The sequence below is a fragment of the Triturus cristatus genome, chromosome 4_2 (assembly GCF_964204655.1).
Source record: "Triturus cristatus chromosome 4_2, aTriCri1.1, whole genome shotgun sequence".
In the NCBI taxonomy this organism is placed as follows: domain Eukaryota; kingdom Metazoa; phylum Chordata; class Amphibia; order Caudata; family Salamandridae; genus Triturus; species Triturus cristatus.
This window is the reverse complement of record NC_140586.1, coordinates 666887687-666906158: the sequence shown is the minus strand read 5'-3', so window position 1 is coordinate 666906158 and position 18472 is coordinate 666887687. Positions and strand designations below refer to the sequence as shown.

Here is an 18472-nt window from a genome sequence, read left to right as displayed (position 1 = left end):
ACGGACCGAACTCCCATAGCAACCATGGAGACATGTGCCCGCATACGCGCCGACCCCCCCAGCCCCCGTGAGTACGCGCCGAACCCCTCCAGACCCCGTGAGTACGCGCCGAACCCCCCCCAGCCCCCGTGAGTACGCGCCGAACCCCCCCCAACCCCGTGAGTACGCGCCGAACCCCCCCCAGTCCCCGTGTACGTACGAGTCGAACCCCCCCGTGTATGTACACCCGTGTACGTGCGGACCGTATCCCCCCGTGTATGTACACCCATGTACGTGCGGACCGTACCCCCCGTGTATGTACACCCGTGTACATGCGGACCGTACCCCCCCGGTATGTACACCCGTGTACGTGCAGACCGTATCCCCCCCGTGTATGTACACCCGTGTACGTGCGGACCGTACCCCCCGTGTATGTACACCCGTGTACGTACGAGTCGTACCCCCCGTGTATGTACACCCATGTACGTGCGGACCGTACCCCCCGTGTATGTACACCCGTGTATGTACGAGTCGTACCCCCACCCTTGTATGTACACCCGTGTACGTGCGGACCGTATCCCCCCGTGTATGTACACCCATGTACGTGCGGACCGTACCCCCCGTGTATGTACACCCGTGTACATGCGGACCGTACCCCCCCGGTATGTACACCCGTGTACGTGCAGACCGTATCCCCCCCGTGTATGTACACCCGTGTACGTGCGGACCGTACCCCCCCGTGTATGTACACCCGTGTACGTACGAGTCGTACCCCCCCGTGTATGTACACCCATGTACGTGCGGACCGTACCCCCCATGTATGTACACCCGTGTATGTACGAGTCGTACCCCCACCCTTGTATGTACGGTGCGTACCCCCAGCGCTACGCGCTGGGGGCACGCACCGTACATACACGGGTGGGGTACGAATCGTACGTACACGGGTGTACATACACGGGGGGTACGACTCGTACGTACACGGGTGTACATACATGGGGGTACGGTCCGCACGTACACCGGTGAACTCGACTCGTACATACACGGGGGCTGGGGGGGGTTCGGCGCATACTCACGGGGGCTGGGGGGGGTTCGGCGCGTACTCACGGGGGCTGGGGGGCGGTTCGGCGCGTACTCACGGGGGCTGAGGGGGGGGGTACGGCGCGTACCGGGCCCCCTAATCTGGTCGTTTCGCTGCGTACTTCGCTTTTCCGGCACTTTTTGGGTGCCGTAAAAATATTGCCGTCCGGACTGCTGTCGGTTCGAATCGTACTTCCTGGTTCGTGAAACGCTGCCTGCAAGCGTCCCGACGTCACGTCGGCGCTTTCCCGGATCACATTTGTTTGTATATTTTCGTCGGTCGGTGTTTTGTACCATTCGTACGGAAATGGTGTTTCCGTGCGATTCGTACTTGCATGTTTGTAATGTTTTTTTCCTGGGTACGAGTCGGACGGAGAAAACGCTCCGACCGACGGTTCGTACCCGGTTTTTCCAGGATCGGAATCGGCACCAAAATGTTGAAAGCTGAGTTTGCTTAAGATCTTGTATTAGGGTTGCTCCTCCTCCAATTTTGTCCTCTGTCCTTGTGTCTTGTATAGTATCCGAAGTAAGCAAGAGGTGTATAAAGTGGTTGATAGTGGCTTTTATATCAGGTCACAGTAAAAAAAAAAAAAAGACATGGAGATTAAAAATTGTGAAGGTCTCTTATTAACACTGCATGCAGGACTGATGAACTGCACCTATGTACAAAGCATTTAGGAGCTTTCTTAGTTGCCAATTCATTAGGTAAAGTGTTTAGGTTATTCAGTAGGTAAAATGATATTCTCAATATTAGCCGAGGGGTTCTGTTTTGCATACTGGGGTTATTATGGATACTACCCTGGCCATAATGCTTTATATGCTAGGCCAGTCTGCATTTTCACAGGCATCTTGCACATTATTTTTAGGGAATTTTGAATCCCATTGTCTGCCATGTGTCATTATTGACACTGGCCTGACTATCGAGCTTTTCATATTTTGGTATTTTATATACTGGACAGAATATGGTGCTTTAAAGGGTTTGATATTGTGGAAGCTGACCTGGCTTATATGGTTTCCTTGATGGTATTTTGGATACCTGGCTATGTTGTTTTATGCAATAACAACAAGGTGGTGGATGGAATGCTTGAATTAATCTCAGCCACTGGCACACTGTGTCAGTGGAACCAAGCTATTTGTGGCTGATGAGCCAATAAGAAGGGTGAAACAGGTCCTGGGTTGCTTCAGGGAGAACCTGCCTTAGCAGTTTGGACTGGACTGTTCCCATTCGAGCAGGGTCAAGACTGATTTGCATACAGCTGGGTCCAAACTGAGGTGGCATGGAGTGCAAACTAACAATGGATTGGGATTCAACCACAAGTAATTACCAGTGGCTGAGAATAATTCAAGCATTCCATCCATCACTTTTTGTATACTTTAGTACGTTGTTTTATTTCCTGGAACCTTGTGTATCCTGGCATTTGGTAGGAACTCTACCCGTAAAGATCTGTCTGACTTCTATGTAAGGGTGGGCTTAACTCAAAAATTCTGTGTAGTGTATAATTTCTGAGCGCAAAAGAAACCCTTGAGTCCAAAATAGACTATAGGATGCATTTTGCTCTAAGAAATACCTCTAAATGCAAAAGAACACAAATAGCCAATGCGAGCTGCACTCGCTAAATGTGCTCTCCAACTAGGATTTTCCCCCCCAAATTATGCAAGAAAGAGTAATTGCGTAATTATCCGTAATTCTGCGTCAAGTAGTAACGAAGAATTTTCAATATTTCTCCTGTGTAATTGAAATTACGCCTGGGCCTACTTCTAGGTCTGCAAGACCTGTAACCTGGAGCTGAAATATCCTGCCCCTTCCTGAATAAAAGGACTTGAGACCAGGAGCAGCCCAATGCATAGTGAGCAGCAACCTGATGCCATAGGCATCTTTGGACACTGAGAACCAGTGATCATCTACAAAAGGATTACATATAGAGCAGAACTCTACTATAATGCATAGTATGGTTGACAAGCTGGTACAATTAGGCATTTGACTAAATTCAATTGCACTGGAGTAATCAGAGTTATTTTGGAAATTCTGCATTACTCTTTGACACAGAATTAATGATAATTATACAATTATTCTTTTTCGTTACTTTGGGGGGAAAATACTACAGCAGGAGCACATTTAGCGAGCACAAGTGGCGGCTCGCTATTTGTGTTCTGCTGCATTATACATTCCCTTATTTAAATTGGATAGGGGTTAGAATAGCAAATCTAAGCCCCTCACCCTGCCTGATTTAAGTACGTTCTGCAATGTTCATAAATTTGGAGTTACTCCACTAATCTCACCCATAAGTACGTACCTTCATTTGAGTTGGTTTGAAGTTAGTCAATAAATCCCACTTCATGATTTATGCATTTTTTTCAGTGCAAGTCTGGAGCAAAAATAGTAAATCTTACCACTTTTTTGCACTTTATCTAATCTTAGTTGGACTAGTTAGAATAGTAAAACTCCTCTTCATCAATTTATATTTTTTAATGTTTCGAGGATTGTAAATATTAAATTCTGTTTTAGAATTTTATTTTACTTTGTTTTGGTGGTTTTTTTGTAGCTTGAATTAGTTTAGTTTATTTTTGAAAATTATTTTAAATAATTGACTGAAACATCAAATACCGAGTATATTTATTTCCTAAATTGTTATATTTATCAACAATTAAATGTGTTATATTGTTCGTGATTTTATTTCAAATATCAAAATATAGATTAACATAGGCTTTTTTTTAGAATTGTATAGCAAACTATAATTATTTAAAAAACTATTTAACTTTCTACTTGACTGTATACTGTCTTGTAAAATAAACTTGTTAAAAATTATTATACTTGTAAAAAAAATGGCAATTTTTAAGTTATTTTTCTGTTGTATTTTTAAAAAATGCAAAGCTTACTTGTTTCAATGATTTACAAATATAATCACATTTTTCAGTTTTGTATGCATTTTAAAAATATCATATTTTAAAAGAATTACACCTTTAGTTAGATAGTATTAGAGTTAGTATTATTTCTTTTGCAATTTCTGATATTTTAGCTCACTTTAGGGCCAATTCAAAAAACATTTTGAAGTATATAAAGTAGTACTTCTGTAGCACTTTTTTAACATACCCTTTCATACTTTTTGTGAATTGGCACCAAACATTAAAAATGGGAATGAAATATGTGGGAAATATTCACATACAATTCATACAAACAGAAACTCTGCACTTGACATTTTGGGGCTGATTCACCAAGGCCTGTAAGAATACCTTAAAATGTGTTCCTGTAGTACTACTTCCCAAACACAAATTCTTTTGTGACTTGGCCCTTTTTTAAATAGATATTTTAGTAGAGCTAATTAATATTTTTTAGTACTTTTTTCTGAATTTACCAAGGAAATAGTAAATCCCAATGGGGACATGTTTCCATTATGAACAGTTCTAAATGGCGGAAAACTCTGCACAGCGGGAACAGTGTCCCCTGAAGTCCCTAGTATATGGTACCGAGGTACCCAGGGCATAGGGACACCAGGGGTCTCCCAGGGGCTGCATGTATTGTGCCACCCCTGAGAGACCCCATAAACTGTGACTATGGGCCTGCCTTTGCAGCCTGCGTAAGCTCGTGCTATCACCACTTACGACACATACAAGTTTCCTTAAATCTGAGGTAACTACACTTAAAACCTAGAAGTCACCTCTAAGGCAGGCCTTTCAATCCTGAAGGCAGGGTGCTGGGTTATAAGTGCGTGGGTACCCCTGCATGAGCAGGACACCCCTACAAACCCCAGAGTCTATTTGCCAGGCTTTGTAAGTGCGGTCAGCCATTTTTATACATATAGTGGCCATTTGTCAATACCCGATGGCTGTCTATATAGTGTCTGTGCCGAACCTGGGTATGTTTCGTATCAAACATGTTGGAATCATACACCAACACAGTTACAGGTGTTGGGGTATCATTCCATGCACTGAGGGAATCTCCGGGAAGCCCCGAGTACTCCTGGTAACAGCCTTTCATGGTCTGCTAGCAAGCTAGTGCTGCTGCCGACCACAGACACGATTCTGCCCTCCTGCTGCTGAGCTGAGCTCGAGCAAGGGAAGGTAGAGCAATAGGTTTCCTGTCATAGGGAGGTGTGACCATCTCCCAGACAGTACTTAGTGTATTGGGCTGGGGTGGGGGCGGTTGCCAGAGCCACCAGACTGCTTTGAAGGGCACATTTGTTGCCCTCCTTGCATACTCCAGTTTGAGTCAGTTCAGGGAGCCCTTGGCTCCAGCTCCGGCACGAAACTGGACAAAGGATATGGGAAAATCCTCCCTTCTGTCCAGCCCCTTCTCTGGGAGGGACCCCTGAGTTGTACTAGTCCCTTTCTTAGGGTATAAAAGGGTTTACCTTAGGTGGGTCTTCAGATTAGTCATGGGACAAGACTAAGGACTGAAAGCGACAAGGTCACTGTCATCCCTCCTGCATCGTCTGACATCTGTGTGCATTGCTCTTCCATGCCTTCTGGTCACCTCTGAGTGGCATAGACTCTGTCCCTTCTGCTTGCAGGATCTTTTCTTGAAGAATCCACCCTTGGATTCCACCAGACTCTTGCACAGTCTCCGCCAGCTGCATCTTTACTGAAGTTCCCCATTGTGGTATACGGCGGTTTACGACATCACTTTGCATCTATGCACCCAGCTTCCTTGGTGTAGGTAACCTGGTTCCTGGGCTATCCAAGGGTGGGGTGACTCTCCAACCTTCTGTCTTCCACAGGGTTTCTTCAGGGTCCACTGGGACGGGTCCTTCTTCTTCAAATCTGCAACGCAACTTTCCCTTTGACTTCTATCGTGTACACAGCTGTGTTTCCACTCTGCACACAGCCTCCGTGGGGTTCCTAGGTATTTACCTTGCATAGTTCCTTGTGTCCCAAGCTCTTCTGAGTCTCCTGGTCCAAGACCCGACTTCGGTCGCAGTTTGTATTCCACTTTCTTATTATATGGTTTAGTCTTCCCCTGGAGAACACAGTGTTTTGTGCTTACTTACCACTTGCAATTGAAGTATTATTGTGTATTTGTGTTGCTATATCCAGGTAGGAGATACACCAATGTGTTCGTGAGTATCGTGTAATAAATAGACATCTTTTTGTAACTACACTGTGTGCTTTTTCGTTTAACCTACATTACATGATTAGATCATCTGGTAAAACAAGCTGATTAATACTCCTTCTGGATAAGCCTGAAGGCTGCTCTCCACAGCTGCCACTGAGAGAGCTTTCTAAGGTTGTCTATGACCACTAAAACCACCATAAAGGTTGTCTGGATTAGTGCAGGGTACATCACTTAAGTAAGTGTGCTCCACTATACTAAGCCAGTCTCCTTCATTATTAAAATAGGATAATAGGAATCCAGCTTTTGCGGAGCCTTAACACAGGCGCACTGTCTGCATATATAGGTTTGTATTTAAGAAAGTGAGATTATCGTAGATTATAGTGAACTTTCACGGGGAAAAATTCAGCATTTTGATTTTTGAAAAGTTAAAAGATGATTTCCTGACGAAGCCGACACAGAACCCCCAAAATAGAATCAACATGGGCAAGGAAAATACTTCTTTTTGTACAACGGTATCGAAACCTAAGTGCATGTTTTTTTAATCTATGTACGTATAATGGCAATCACATATATAAACGTAAACAAATACATGCAACTCATGAGTTTTGTTAAAAAAAAGTAAATAACTAAATATCCCATTTCTGGTAGTTAAAAGTAACCGGTTGCAACAGTTTGCAATTTCCAGCAGAGGGCCTTCGCATCATACACAACAGACTCACCTCTAGCACTGAGTTGAAAATGAAATGAGAACATTTCTGCTGTGAGAGGCAAGACAGCGAAGGGAGACCTGTCTCTTTAAAGAGAACACAGCCCGCACTGCTCGGATCACGCCATGTCCCAACAGCGGGCTAACCCTGGGGAACTGGACCCCTTCCAATTATCAGAGAACATGCAATTGATTTTAGAGGTAAGCAGCGCAGGAAACAGTGTTAACTTTTCTGACTCAGACCTTGTTTGAGTTCACCCAGGCCAAAGCTGCGGATCCGCACGCTTTGCTGCAGCGCCGCGGGGTCCATCTGCTTGTAGCGACTGACTTCTTTGCCGTGCACCGCATTCAGTAGCAAGCCGTGAGCCGGAGGGGAGACAACAGAGAAGCTCAGCGTGTCCACCGGTACGTCCAGATCCTCAGCATTGAGCGTGGCGGGGCCGATTTCACACATGTCCCCCTCCAGGATCTGTAAGGCCAAGAACATGGAAGATGGATTTAAGCAGCCCACCATCAATCACACTTCTGTGCAAAACATTGATTGCATTTTCTTCGGTGTTTACTCACGCTCTCTACGTAACAGATTGCTGCACAACGACTGAAATAGTTAATTAACCCGTAAATAGTATTGAGAACTCTACAGAAACGTATCACAAAATCTCATCAAAATATATTTAAATTCTTCACCAAGTGCACATTGACATTTCCCTAAAATTCTTACTATATTTGGACAACTGGGTCATTGCAAACATTTGCTGCCAAAGGTGAAGGTGACACGTTGATTACTTTACTATGGGGTGTGCGCAGTTCACGTCATTTCCCTTTGTGTAATTATGCGAAATTTCAGAAGGCAAATAAAATGGGAATATAGCATTTACTGCTATATTTTGAAATGCGCGTGGAGGCCTGGGCACATTCCATGCTAAAGAACAGTGCCAAATACACAAGCGCCTCCAACAACAGCTACTCACGCTCTGGTCGTTTGTGTTGTTCCCGCGCTCATGCTATAGCTATTTGCACGAATGCGCTTTACGCAACAGTGTAATGTAATTTTGGTAATTTCGCATAAGAAACTTATCATGAAATGACAGAATTTGTTGATTATACCATCATGTCAAATGATTTGCCCGTGCATACTCTTTACCACCAGCATGACACAGTTGCTTCTTGTATGGAAAATCTGGTAGCACATGTTAATGCCACTTTGTGTCCCATTATTGGCCTGCCCTATAAGTGGCTCTGCCCTGAAATGCACCTTACACTCTCCACCAAGAGAAAAAATATATAAGGTCTTACTCACAAAGGACCAAGTAAAGTTGTACTGCTGAAGTACTATTTCAGGTACTATTACATATCTTTGTGAACTGACCCGAAAACATTAACTGGCAATAACATTTGAATATTCATATACGATTAGTAAACGCACTAAACTCTCCTTGCACTTGGATATATTGGGGCAAATTACAAGGGCATCCTAAATGCTTTTGTGAATTTATAGTTCTCTATCCATTCTCCCCACAAGACGCAAGTGTTGTGAGTCAAAGGGCCTGAGTATGATGGCGGTGGGACCGCCATTGACAGGTCGCCAGTGGCGGTCCCAGTGACATCCAGCCCATTGGGCTGACCGCAGCATTAGGATGCAGGACGGTCAGAGCTTGGTTTTCAGGAAGGGAAAGACCGCAGCGTCCGACAGGACCAAGGATCCCATCGGGGCAGCGGTCAAACTCCTATTCCATACAAAGAGTGTGGTGCCTGCGCAGGCACTGCGGTAGGGATTAAGATGTCCTTTTCCGACAGCCTGTTCATGGTTTTCTGACCGCCATTTACAGGCTGTCAGAAAAGGTCTTTGGGGGACACAAGTAGGGACCCCTTGGGCCACTGTACCATGGCCCAGGGAGTACCTGTGGTACCCCCATGCACATCCCTGCAGTGTGTGCTAGGCACCAAACGGTGTCTGGCGCATGGTGCATGGATGGTTAAAAATATGCCCTTTTCAATTGTGGCTTGTGCTGCAGCACTTTTCTGGGACGCAGCACAAGCCGCAATTGAAAAAGTCATGTTTCCGACCTCCTTCATGGCGGTCGAATAGTAATACGGCGGGTGGAGCCGCCAACTACATGTTGAGCGGTCTCCATCCCGATACAATGGCGATCATACGCTCATCCAACCGCTTGTGTAATGAGGGACTAAGTTCAGAGGAGGAGGGAAGGTAAGAGTCTATAGGAAGTGCCAAGCTACCAGACTCCAGAAACCGATTTGTTTGCTCAAGGCGCTTCCCATTTTTTCAGTATTGGGTCTCTAGTAATGCCCTTGCACAGTGTATTTCCTGTATAAAATAGTATTTCCATTCACATCCAGTACAGCCGTCCTTCTGTGGGACAGACCTGGCATGATGGCCACTGTACCAAGAGTGGAAGCCTAGAAGTCAATTATGCGTTATCAGGGATAGCAGCTTCTACCTCTGCCGTACCTTCTCGTACCAATGGCACAATCCAGGCAGTACAACAGGAACAGAAAGAAGTCACGGCTCGCTGAACCCTGTCTGTTTTGGGTACTTTCCACTCCCTGTCATTCCTGTAGCCATTAATCAGCAAATAAGAGGTTCGTGATAGACTAAGGGTTGGACTTCTGCTCCACTTCGTCAGTGGAAGCTGAAAAATGTTGATAATTAATATTTGTTTTAAAAAAAAAAAACGTAGAATTACAGACTACCCTGTCCTATTTATATGATGTATTTCTAAAATGGTGAGGTATAAATGTAATGTGTACAATTCAGAAATACAAATCTATAACTTATACTGGTATACTGCCGGTTGCCAGCAAATAACAATATGTTGCCATATAGGAATTCTGCTTTAAAAATACAAAGTAAAGGTGGTTTCTCAGCAATTGAGCATTTCTGGCTTAAAATCCTCTGGATTAAGAGTCAGCTGAAAAATCTGAACCTCATTGATTTGGGTGCATAGCATTTGGAATGTTTGTGAATCATAGAGTCTGAATAATATTTCTTTTTGGCAATAGAAACACTGGGCCACTAATGAATGAAAGGCAATACATGGTTTTTAATGATTTCCCAGTTTTACTATCTAAGTAATTGATAAAATAATTTAGCATTTAAATTCATGTACAAAATCCAATTCAGGGGAGGTTCTTTTTTAGTTGCACAGTATTTACAGCAATGAATTCACCACTCACCCCCAAGAGACACAGCTATATGCACCCCAATATTTTAAAAGTACTATGAGACCTGAGGAGCCCCTGGGGCATGTCCATATCATGGAATGTCAGTGGGATTCTTGACAAGATTAAACGCAGGACAGTCCTGAAGTATGCTAAGAGATCGGGACCACACATTCTGATGCTACAAGAGACCCATCTTCTTGGCACTAAAGCCCCCTGCCTATCTAGATATGACTACGCCCAGGTGCTTTACTCAGGATTCACGAGAGGGTCAAGAGGCACATGCATTCTGATACAGAGGCCTGTCCCCTTGCTGCCGGTTAAGACCTAGTCAGATGGCCTGTAGATACACGGTGCCCGTGACGGGCACCCTTTAGCACGAAGCCATCACACTATGCAGGGTATATGCCCCGCCCTCCTTTGACAGTCCTTAGTGGATAGTATGGTATGACTGTGGGGAGAACTTCCTAGTAGCTTGTCAGTGAATTGAGTGATATAATTTATGGACGTGCAGGTTGATAGATGTCATGCGCATGGCGGCGTGCCAGAATCAAGTAGATCCAGACTGTCCTCCATGATGGCCGCCCTGGGGCTGTCAGATGTGTGGAGATCTCATTATCCAACAAAATCAGGTTACACCAACTTTTCTACGACACAAGTCCCTCCGTAGACAGGACTATTTTCATGTCCCCACCACATACGTACATAGAATGTCAGACATAACCATTTTAGCCAGAGGATTGTCAGACCACTCCCTCATAACCATGGGACTCTTCCGCTGGCGTCTTTTGCAATGGAACATGCAACTTCCTGCATATAGATTACACCTTACACAATTTTTTGCGTAATACTTCGCTCTCAATACAGGCTTGGTATCATCTGCAGTGATGCTTTGGGAAGCTTCTAAGACTGACCTTCGTGGGGTTGACATCAGTTATTTCACTGGCGAACGTCGATGCAAAATGCAAGATCTAGCTGATCTTGAGACACAGATACAGGACTTAGAGGGACGTGGCTGTGGGGTAGACGGGAAGGTGGCACAGAGACAGCTGGGACTGGCACAGAAACAGCATCGACATTTGCTACTTTATGAGGCCAAACTTACTGGGCGGGCGACGCAGAGCTGTATATACCAATGTGGCAACAAATCAAGCAGAATGCTTTATAGGGTGTGTGAGGCCATATGCCAACTGGCGGTCCTTCCGCTCATCCGAGATGGGCAGTGTACACTGTTGGTAGTCCCCCGGGGGATAGCTCACAGTTTTGAGGTGTACCTTAGAGTAGTGTATGCCCAACGGGAGACTTTGTGGATGCTTTGCCACCTTAGGGCACTTTCAGACACAGCACATGCTCACCTAGATGAGGCGCTTTCGGAGACTGAGATCACAATAGCTTTATCAGGCACTCAGGTGAATTTTTTAATCCTTCATGTCTAAACATTGGAAATATTTTCTAGAAGTGGTTCACGCTTCATGCTGATTGGCGGCATCTAGAAATAGTGGCCGGGCTGCCCACCAGATGAACACTCCTCCTATTGCCTGATTTTCCAGCTGAACATGGAGGCGACGCTCCTCGTTAATAGACTGATTCCTTATATTCCAGATTTGATCTACCCGGATCAAGCGGACTTCATGCCGGGCCGAGCTATGCAGGCAACATATTATCCAGCTTGTCTCAAAAGCCCTTGCCAGATGCCTGGGGAGGCAGTTGGCGGTGCTCTTAGATGACATGGATAATGCATTTGATTCCGTTAGTTGGAGCTACCTGTTTGCCCTGTTTGCGATGCAGCAAGCGCAAGGTAAGTGGTTTTATTATTTTTTTAACTTAATTTTACTTGTCCCTTTGTACGTCAATTTACCCGACTCCCACCCCATCCCGTCCCCATCCACCACCTCACCACTCTTAACTTTGCCAGCCGCTACTGTTTCTTACTGTCCCAGTCACTTTCCTTGGAATGTAGGGGCCCTAGGAAATTGCCTACTTTGTTTATGCCTTAAAACGTCTTTTGTCCTTCTCCGTTGTGTATAGAAAAAAAACAGATTTCTCTTTCTGAATGTTCCCCTTCTCAGCGAGTTGTTCATGTTTTCCCACTTTCTTGTATTCCCATTCCTCTCGCCCGAATGCAGGATCCATGATTGTCTACCTCTCTACACATTGGTCTCCCTGCTGTCCTCGGCCACGGCTGTTCCCTATCTATTAATTCTTTGCCATACTTCTTTGTGTCTGGTCACATCTCCGTCCATGCACCTCTCTTTATCTATTCTCTGTACCTGTAAGGCTCGATCTCACTGTCACACCTCTCTTGGTTGCTTCTTAATATAATCTTGGGCCGGATGTATAAAGATAGGGGAAGTGTTTTAGACTGGTTTGCAACACCCACCTGCACTTTGCACTGATGTACTACTAGGTTACATCGCAGAAGTCCTATTCACAAGAACCCTCAAAACTGCATGACTCCTTAATATTATTGAGTCCTTTTGTGACGCCCCTTGCAAATTGCTTCAAATGCATGGTTGGATGCCTTCAAAAGACTGGAGAGCTCTGTCCAGTGATGGTTCCTTGTCAGGGTCTCCAAGGCACAGCCTCCCAGCCTACCGTGACCCTACATTCTGCACCTTGTCTCTACAATCCAGACAGTGCCCATATTTGATTTAGCAGTGTTCATGAAAACACAACTTTAATGTTTTCATGAACACTGCCAGTGCACAGGTCCGCCTTCTCAGTCTAATTTCCAGGCACCTGATGACAGGAGGAGCAGGAGGGGGCTGAGAGGGCTGAGGCATGATCCAGCTACACAGTGCTCTTAAAATACAACACTCCGTAGGTGGGTGTCTGGGTAACGCATGTCTGAGGGGTGTAGTTTACCTACAGTTCCCTCACATAGGTCAATCCATTTTATTTATCAGACATACTGCGCATACATCAGACAGCATAGTATATCTGCTAAAACGGATCAGGCAGTGTGCACTTCAGTGCATTCCTGAGGCCAATGGGAAGCCACACAGAGCAGCAGGGACAGGATCCCCAGCTCTGTCCTAACTTTTTCTAGGGCTGTGTTCCTGTTCTATCAAGAAAAGGGATCGAGGTGAGTCTTTCACTTTTCAAACCTGCTCTGGCTGGCACCTCATTGAGAAACATATCCTGGCTGGTTCCAATGTCCAGCACTAGATTCCTGGTCTGCTGAAAGGGAAGCAAGGTAAGGAATAAATTGTTGTTTCTCTGTTCTTGTATGTACGTGTCTTTTGGTTTGTGTGTAGGTGATTGAAAGTGAATAGCATTGAGTGAAAGTATGTTTGTGTGTGTGAGTGTGTTTGCGAAAGTCAATGAGTGACATTGAGTGAGAATCATGAGTTTGTGTGTATATGAATAAGTGCAAATTGAGAACCCATCGGACCCTAACAGCTTTCGTCCGGTAACAACCATTCCCCTAATAGCCAAAGTACTACAAAAATGTGCACACAATCAGTTAAGTCAACACATTACTGAATTTGAGCTACTTAATGACTGCCAATCAGGGTTCAGACCAAACCACAGTACAGAAATAGCAATCCTACACATAGTAGATGACGTTTTGCTAGCTCTCGACCGTAATGAAACCTGTCTCCTGTCTCCTGATCCTTATAGACCTATCTTTCTGCATTTGACACAGTAAACATCCCAAATTATTAGCGCTCCTGAAAAATAGGAACTGTATTGAAATGGTTCCACTCCTTCCTAGAGAATAGATCGCAAAGATTCCTGGTAGACAACAAACTATCCACACCATCTCCAATTAAAATTGAGGTCCCACAAGGATCAACTCTATCCCCTTCACTATACATCGAACCATTAACTGAAGTACTGCATAAGGCTAACATTTCGTTTCACATGTATGCCGATGACACCCAGCTGTATATGAAGATATCTTCCCCGGAAGAGATCAACACTATGAACCATGCACTCCAGAAAACTGTTGAATGGCTAGCTGACAATCATCTTAAGCTCAACTCACAAAAAAACAAATTCCTTCTGATCTGCCCTCCTAAAAGTTCATTCAAGATCAAAGAATGGACCAAGTTGATCACAGCACTAAACGGTACCCCAACTATAGTTGACTCAACCAAATCCCTGGGTATCACACTGGACAAAGATCTAAACATGCAAGCACACATCAACGCAATGGCAAAAAACGCTCGTTTTTATCTGAATTACCTCAGGAAACTGAAGCCACTCATTGATCCCAGTGACCTGAAACTAGCAGTCCAAGCACTGGTCATATCTAGAATTGAATATGGATGCGCAACCCTATGAGGACTCCCTAACATCTCAACAACACCCCTAAAAGTTTGTCTCAATGAAGCAACTAGACTTATAAGGGGAACAAGAAAATATGACCACATCACTCCCCATCCGAAAACGCTCAACTGGCTGCCATATGAAGCAAGAATAGAGCTAAAAATTGCTTGTATCACTCACAAGGCAATACACCACAAAACTCCACATTACCTAGCTCATAAAATCATGCTATCTGGTGGCACTAGACCCTCGAGAGGATCAGAGGATTTTCTACTGAAACCAGCAGTCTTCCATAAGAAAAAAACTTACGATAGAGCATGCACAGGAACAGCACCAAGGATTTGAAATTCGCTCTCACCAAATATTAGAAGAATCACCTATGCTGCGCGATTCAAAAAGGAGACGAAGTTATTTCTGATGGGTAAATATCTCCCATAATGAACAACAGAGTCGTCTAAGCAGTTATGGATATAGGATGTCAATACGGCATTACTAACTCAGAATAAAGAAACTGTTCACCTCCCGACGCTAGATACTATCCTTATCCTGAGCTTGAATGACACCCAACTCAGGGTCTGGTTCGCGCTATAGAAAACACTGAATAAATAAATAAATAAATATCATGTGATTTTGGGAATCCCAAGTTTTGCTACCACAAAACACTTTGGTAAACAGACCTATTGTTCTTTGCCCATTGCCACTGCTTGCGCCTCTCTCCCCACTTCTCGGCCTTCTTGCTCTCGGTGTCTCTGCTTCTATGCCCCCTGCTCTCTTTCACCAACTTATTTCTCATTGTGCTTCCACTGCCAACCCTCGGACCACTCTGCCTCCCCAACACACACTTTTTATTCAATCTGTCGACATCATATCCTCCAAAGATCAAACAGGAAAGTTTCTTCTGTCTATGATAGATTGACTGGCACCTCCATGCCAGCACCAAAGAAGGAGTTTTAAGTGGAGTGTTCCAGTAGCAGGATCAAGCCTATGGGATATTTTACACATAGTAGCCAAGCCACACTGTCATACACTTGGAAAATAATATAAGTTAAGGAAGGCCACTGTGAGTTACTGCGCGCCGGAAGTGGATAGTTATTTAATCATAAAAGAGGACTTGCTGAACTTGAGTCTGAGCACTGTTAAACCGGTGGCCATTTTGGAGTGAACCTTGACTACTATTATCATTCAGTGATTAACTTGTAAAAAATAAAAAAACGAAGTGCAGGGCCCTCGTCACTGCAGTTTGTACCACACATTGCCACTGTACTTACATTAATACTAACCATCACAACAATTCAGACTGTTCGAGGCTGCAAAAGCTTTAAGAATAGCAAGGGTGGTAGGTATTAGTCGTTTTCAATGTATATTGAATTAATAAACAACTGTTTTTCTGCTCATCTTTAAATTGCACAAACAGCACCACCATGTGGCATCTGTCATAAGTGCAGGTTCTGGCAATTAAGTGTGGGTGCCGAGCACCGGAAACCACAGACTCAAACTAAGTACTGATTACCTTTTAGAATATATGCGCTACCTTTACCTATTAGAACTTTGCATATTGATTTCTAGACAGTTATTTGTCTCTTGAGGTTAGCTTTGTTCTTCATTATTCCTGTTATTTCTGAAGGATTAGACTCTTCAAGCTTACTAAATTGTACTCGTACTCCTCTGAATATTTTAAAATTTTGTCCCCCACTGCCGACTTACATGACAGTTGATAATTAAAGCAGATAATACATTACAGACCTTTGACACCAGAAAGAGTATATGATATATGCAGGTGCATAACGTGTCTGGTAGCTTATTGTACAAATGCTTCCACTGTAGGGGCTTCTGGTTTGACCTCGTGGTCATAGGTTCAATTCTCAGTCAGTCCACTCAGCCTTTCATCCTTCTGAGGTCGATAACATGAATACCATTGAATTGGGTAACAATAAACATCTATTATTTAGCGCTAAGATAACCTTCGAGGTGGACATGTGCTGTACAAATACACGTTATGTTATAATGTAAAATTATTGGTCCCGTCTCACTGCTTATCCCATAGATCGGTTCAATGCATCTGTAAGTGCAAGCGCATGGGCATGTCATTTTGAAGTTTGACTAGAATTTGTTTGACTCTTTACCCCGAACACACCAACAGCAAAAAACTCTATTGTTCTTGTTAAAACAGGACATGACAATTATAGTTTGACAGGGTTGTACTAGATGTTTCACTTTCAACCTAATTCTGGAAAGACTAATAACACATATTAGTCAGCCAGGCAAGCTCCCATTACCAATCTGTTTATCTCATCCGGTCTCTTTGCACAAAAATGATATGGAGGCCTTTCATGAAAAGTCTTGAAACCATTCTGTTATGTCGCACAGACCCCAACTAAATTTTAAAACCACAAAATGAAATAAAAGGATTTGGCATGCACATTATTCAGGGAAACTAACTGGAGTCAAACTATACATACAAACTACCTATGAATAATACACTTTGTATAGAACATGGAATGTATTATTGGTGAAACAAAAATTGATGGCCTGTAATAAAATAATAAACAAACTTCTTGCTTGCCCTGAAGGAGTACCTTGTATGAGTACGAAACATGGTGGCTGATTGATGATGAACATGTACTGTATTTAAAATTTTATACTGGATAAAGCAAGAATGTTGAAATCAAATTACATCAGAGAAAATATCAAACTTGTCTTTTTTAAATGGTTTTTAAGGTCTCTCAAATATCTGTAGGGTGTGTACCAGATTATACAAAATACGAACAGATGTTCTGATGAAAACTGAATGATGCAACTTGTGCTGCTAGGTTGTCATTGTGGGTGACCTACACCTATTGAGTAAATACTCAAGTGCATCTCGTTGACAAACTTCCCTCCAATAAATTGTTGTGGCCTACACAAGGCGGCCAGTTCCCAAAAGCATGTATGAATATGGGAGTAGTGCTGCAAGTGTACTCTTTTACTTACTTATGCATACCATTGTGAATCAGACTCTAATTTTTCAATCTCCCTTTTAGTAAAAGTTCAAAGAGTGTGCAGACATTTTTATTTGTAGAAATAATATATTAATGTTTGTAGGAAGGTGGAATCTGACTACATGGTTGCCCCCATTTTTTGCCTGGTGTTTTCATGGTTTTTGACTTAGTTTGGCTGGAAACCTGCTATCCAGGTCCCCAGCCTATCTGCTTTCTCTCATAAATTGATTCCATGTACTTTAGGTACGCTCCAGATTGGATCCTGGGGCACCCTTGTGAGTCCCTAGTATATGGTACACTATGTACCCAGGGCATAGGTATCCCAGAGGCCTACCGGGGGCTGAAGCATGTATTATGCCACCCCTGGAAAGCCCTCCAAAATGACACCACAGGTCTGATACTGCAGCCTGGGTAAGGTGGTACATGCACCCCTTACTGAGGTATAGGTTCACTATACCTCACCTATCACTGCACATAGAAACCTATCAGTCACACCTATGGCAGGCCATATCAATCCTGAAGGCAGGGTGCTTGATTATATGCGAGAGGGTGCTCAAGCATGAGCTGAGCCCCTCTGCAGCCTTCGTAATCTCTTCTCCGGGGTTGTCAGTGGTGCAGCCTGACCATATACTCTTAAGTGCATTATAACCAAACGGTAAATGCTAACTTTGGACTGGCTGCATGGAAACATGTTGTGTTTGGTGTAAAACACATTGGAATCATACCCCCACGCCAGTAACTAGTGTGGGAGTATGATCCCACCCTTCTAGAGGGAGAGACATGGCAGTACTGGTATACCCGGTAGAAACTTAACAGAGCCTGGCATCACAAAATGGATGCTGCAGCCACAGACACAAGTCTGGCCTCCTGCTGCTGACCGAAACTCCGGCAGGGGAGGCCTGGACAATAGGTTTCCTGTCACAGGGAGGTGCAACCACCTCCCAGACAGGATGATGTGGATTGGGGCTGGGTGGGAGCACTCTCAGAGTGCTTTGAAGTTCTGCACTGGGGGCACATTTGGTGTCCCTGTAAATAGTCCAGCTCAAACTGGTTCAGGGGCTTACAGCCCCTGCTCTGGTGCGAAACTGGACAAAGGAAATGGGTGTAGCCAACCCTCTTTCCAAACCCTCCCATAGGTGGGTCCCCAGAGCTAGTCCAACCCCTTCCTTAGGTATAAGTAAGGAACCTCTGTAACGAGAACTTTAGATATTCCTGAACGAAACTCTG

At 44.2% G+C, this 18472-nt stretch overlaps 1 protein-coding gene across 1 annotated transcript in view; it reads right to left on the bottom strand.

The window, feature by feature from the left end:
* LOC146834868 (FRAS1-related extracellular matrix protein 1-like) overlaps nt 1–18472 on the bottom strand; it is a 991143-nt gene that overhangs the window by 542210 nt on the left and 430461 nt on the right. The window contains exon 20 of the mRNA XM_085602468.1: nt 7056–7281. Coding sequence (XP_085458594.1) covers nt 7056–7281 — 226 coding nt within the window. The remainder of the gene's footprint in view (nt 1–7055; nt 7282–18472) is intronic.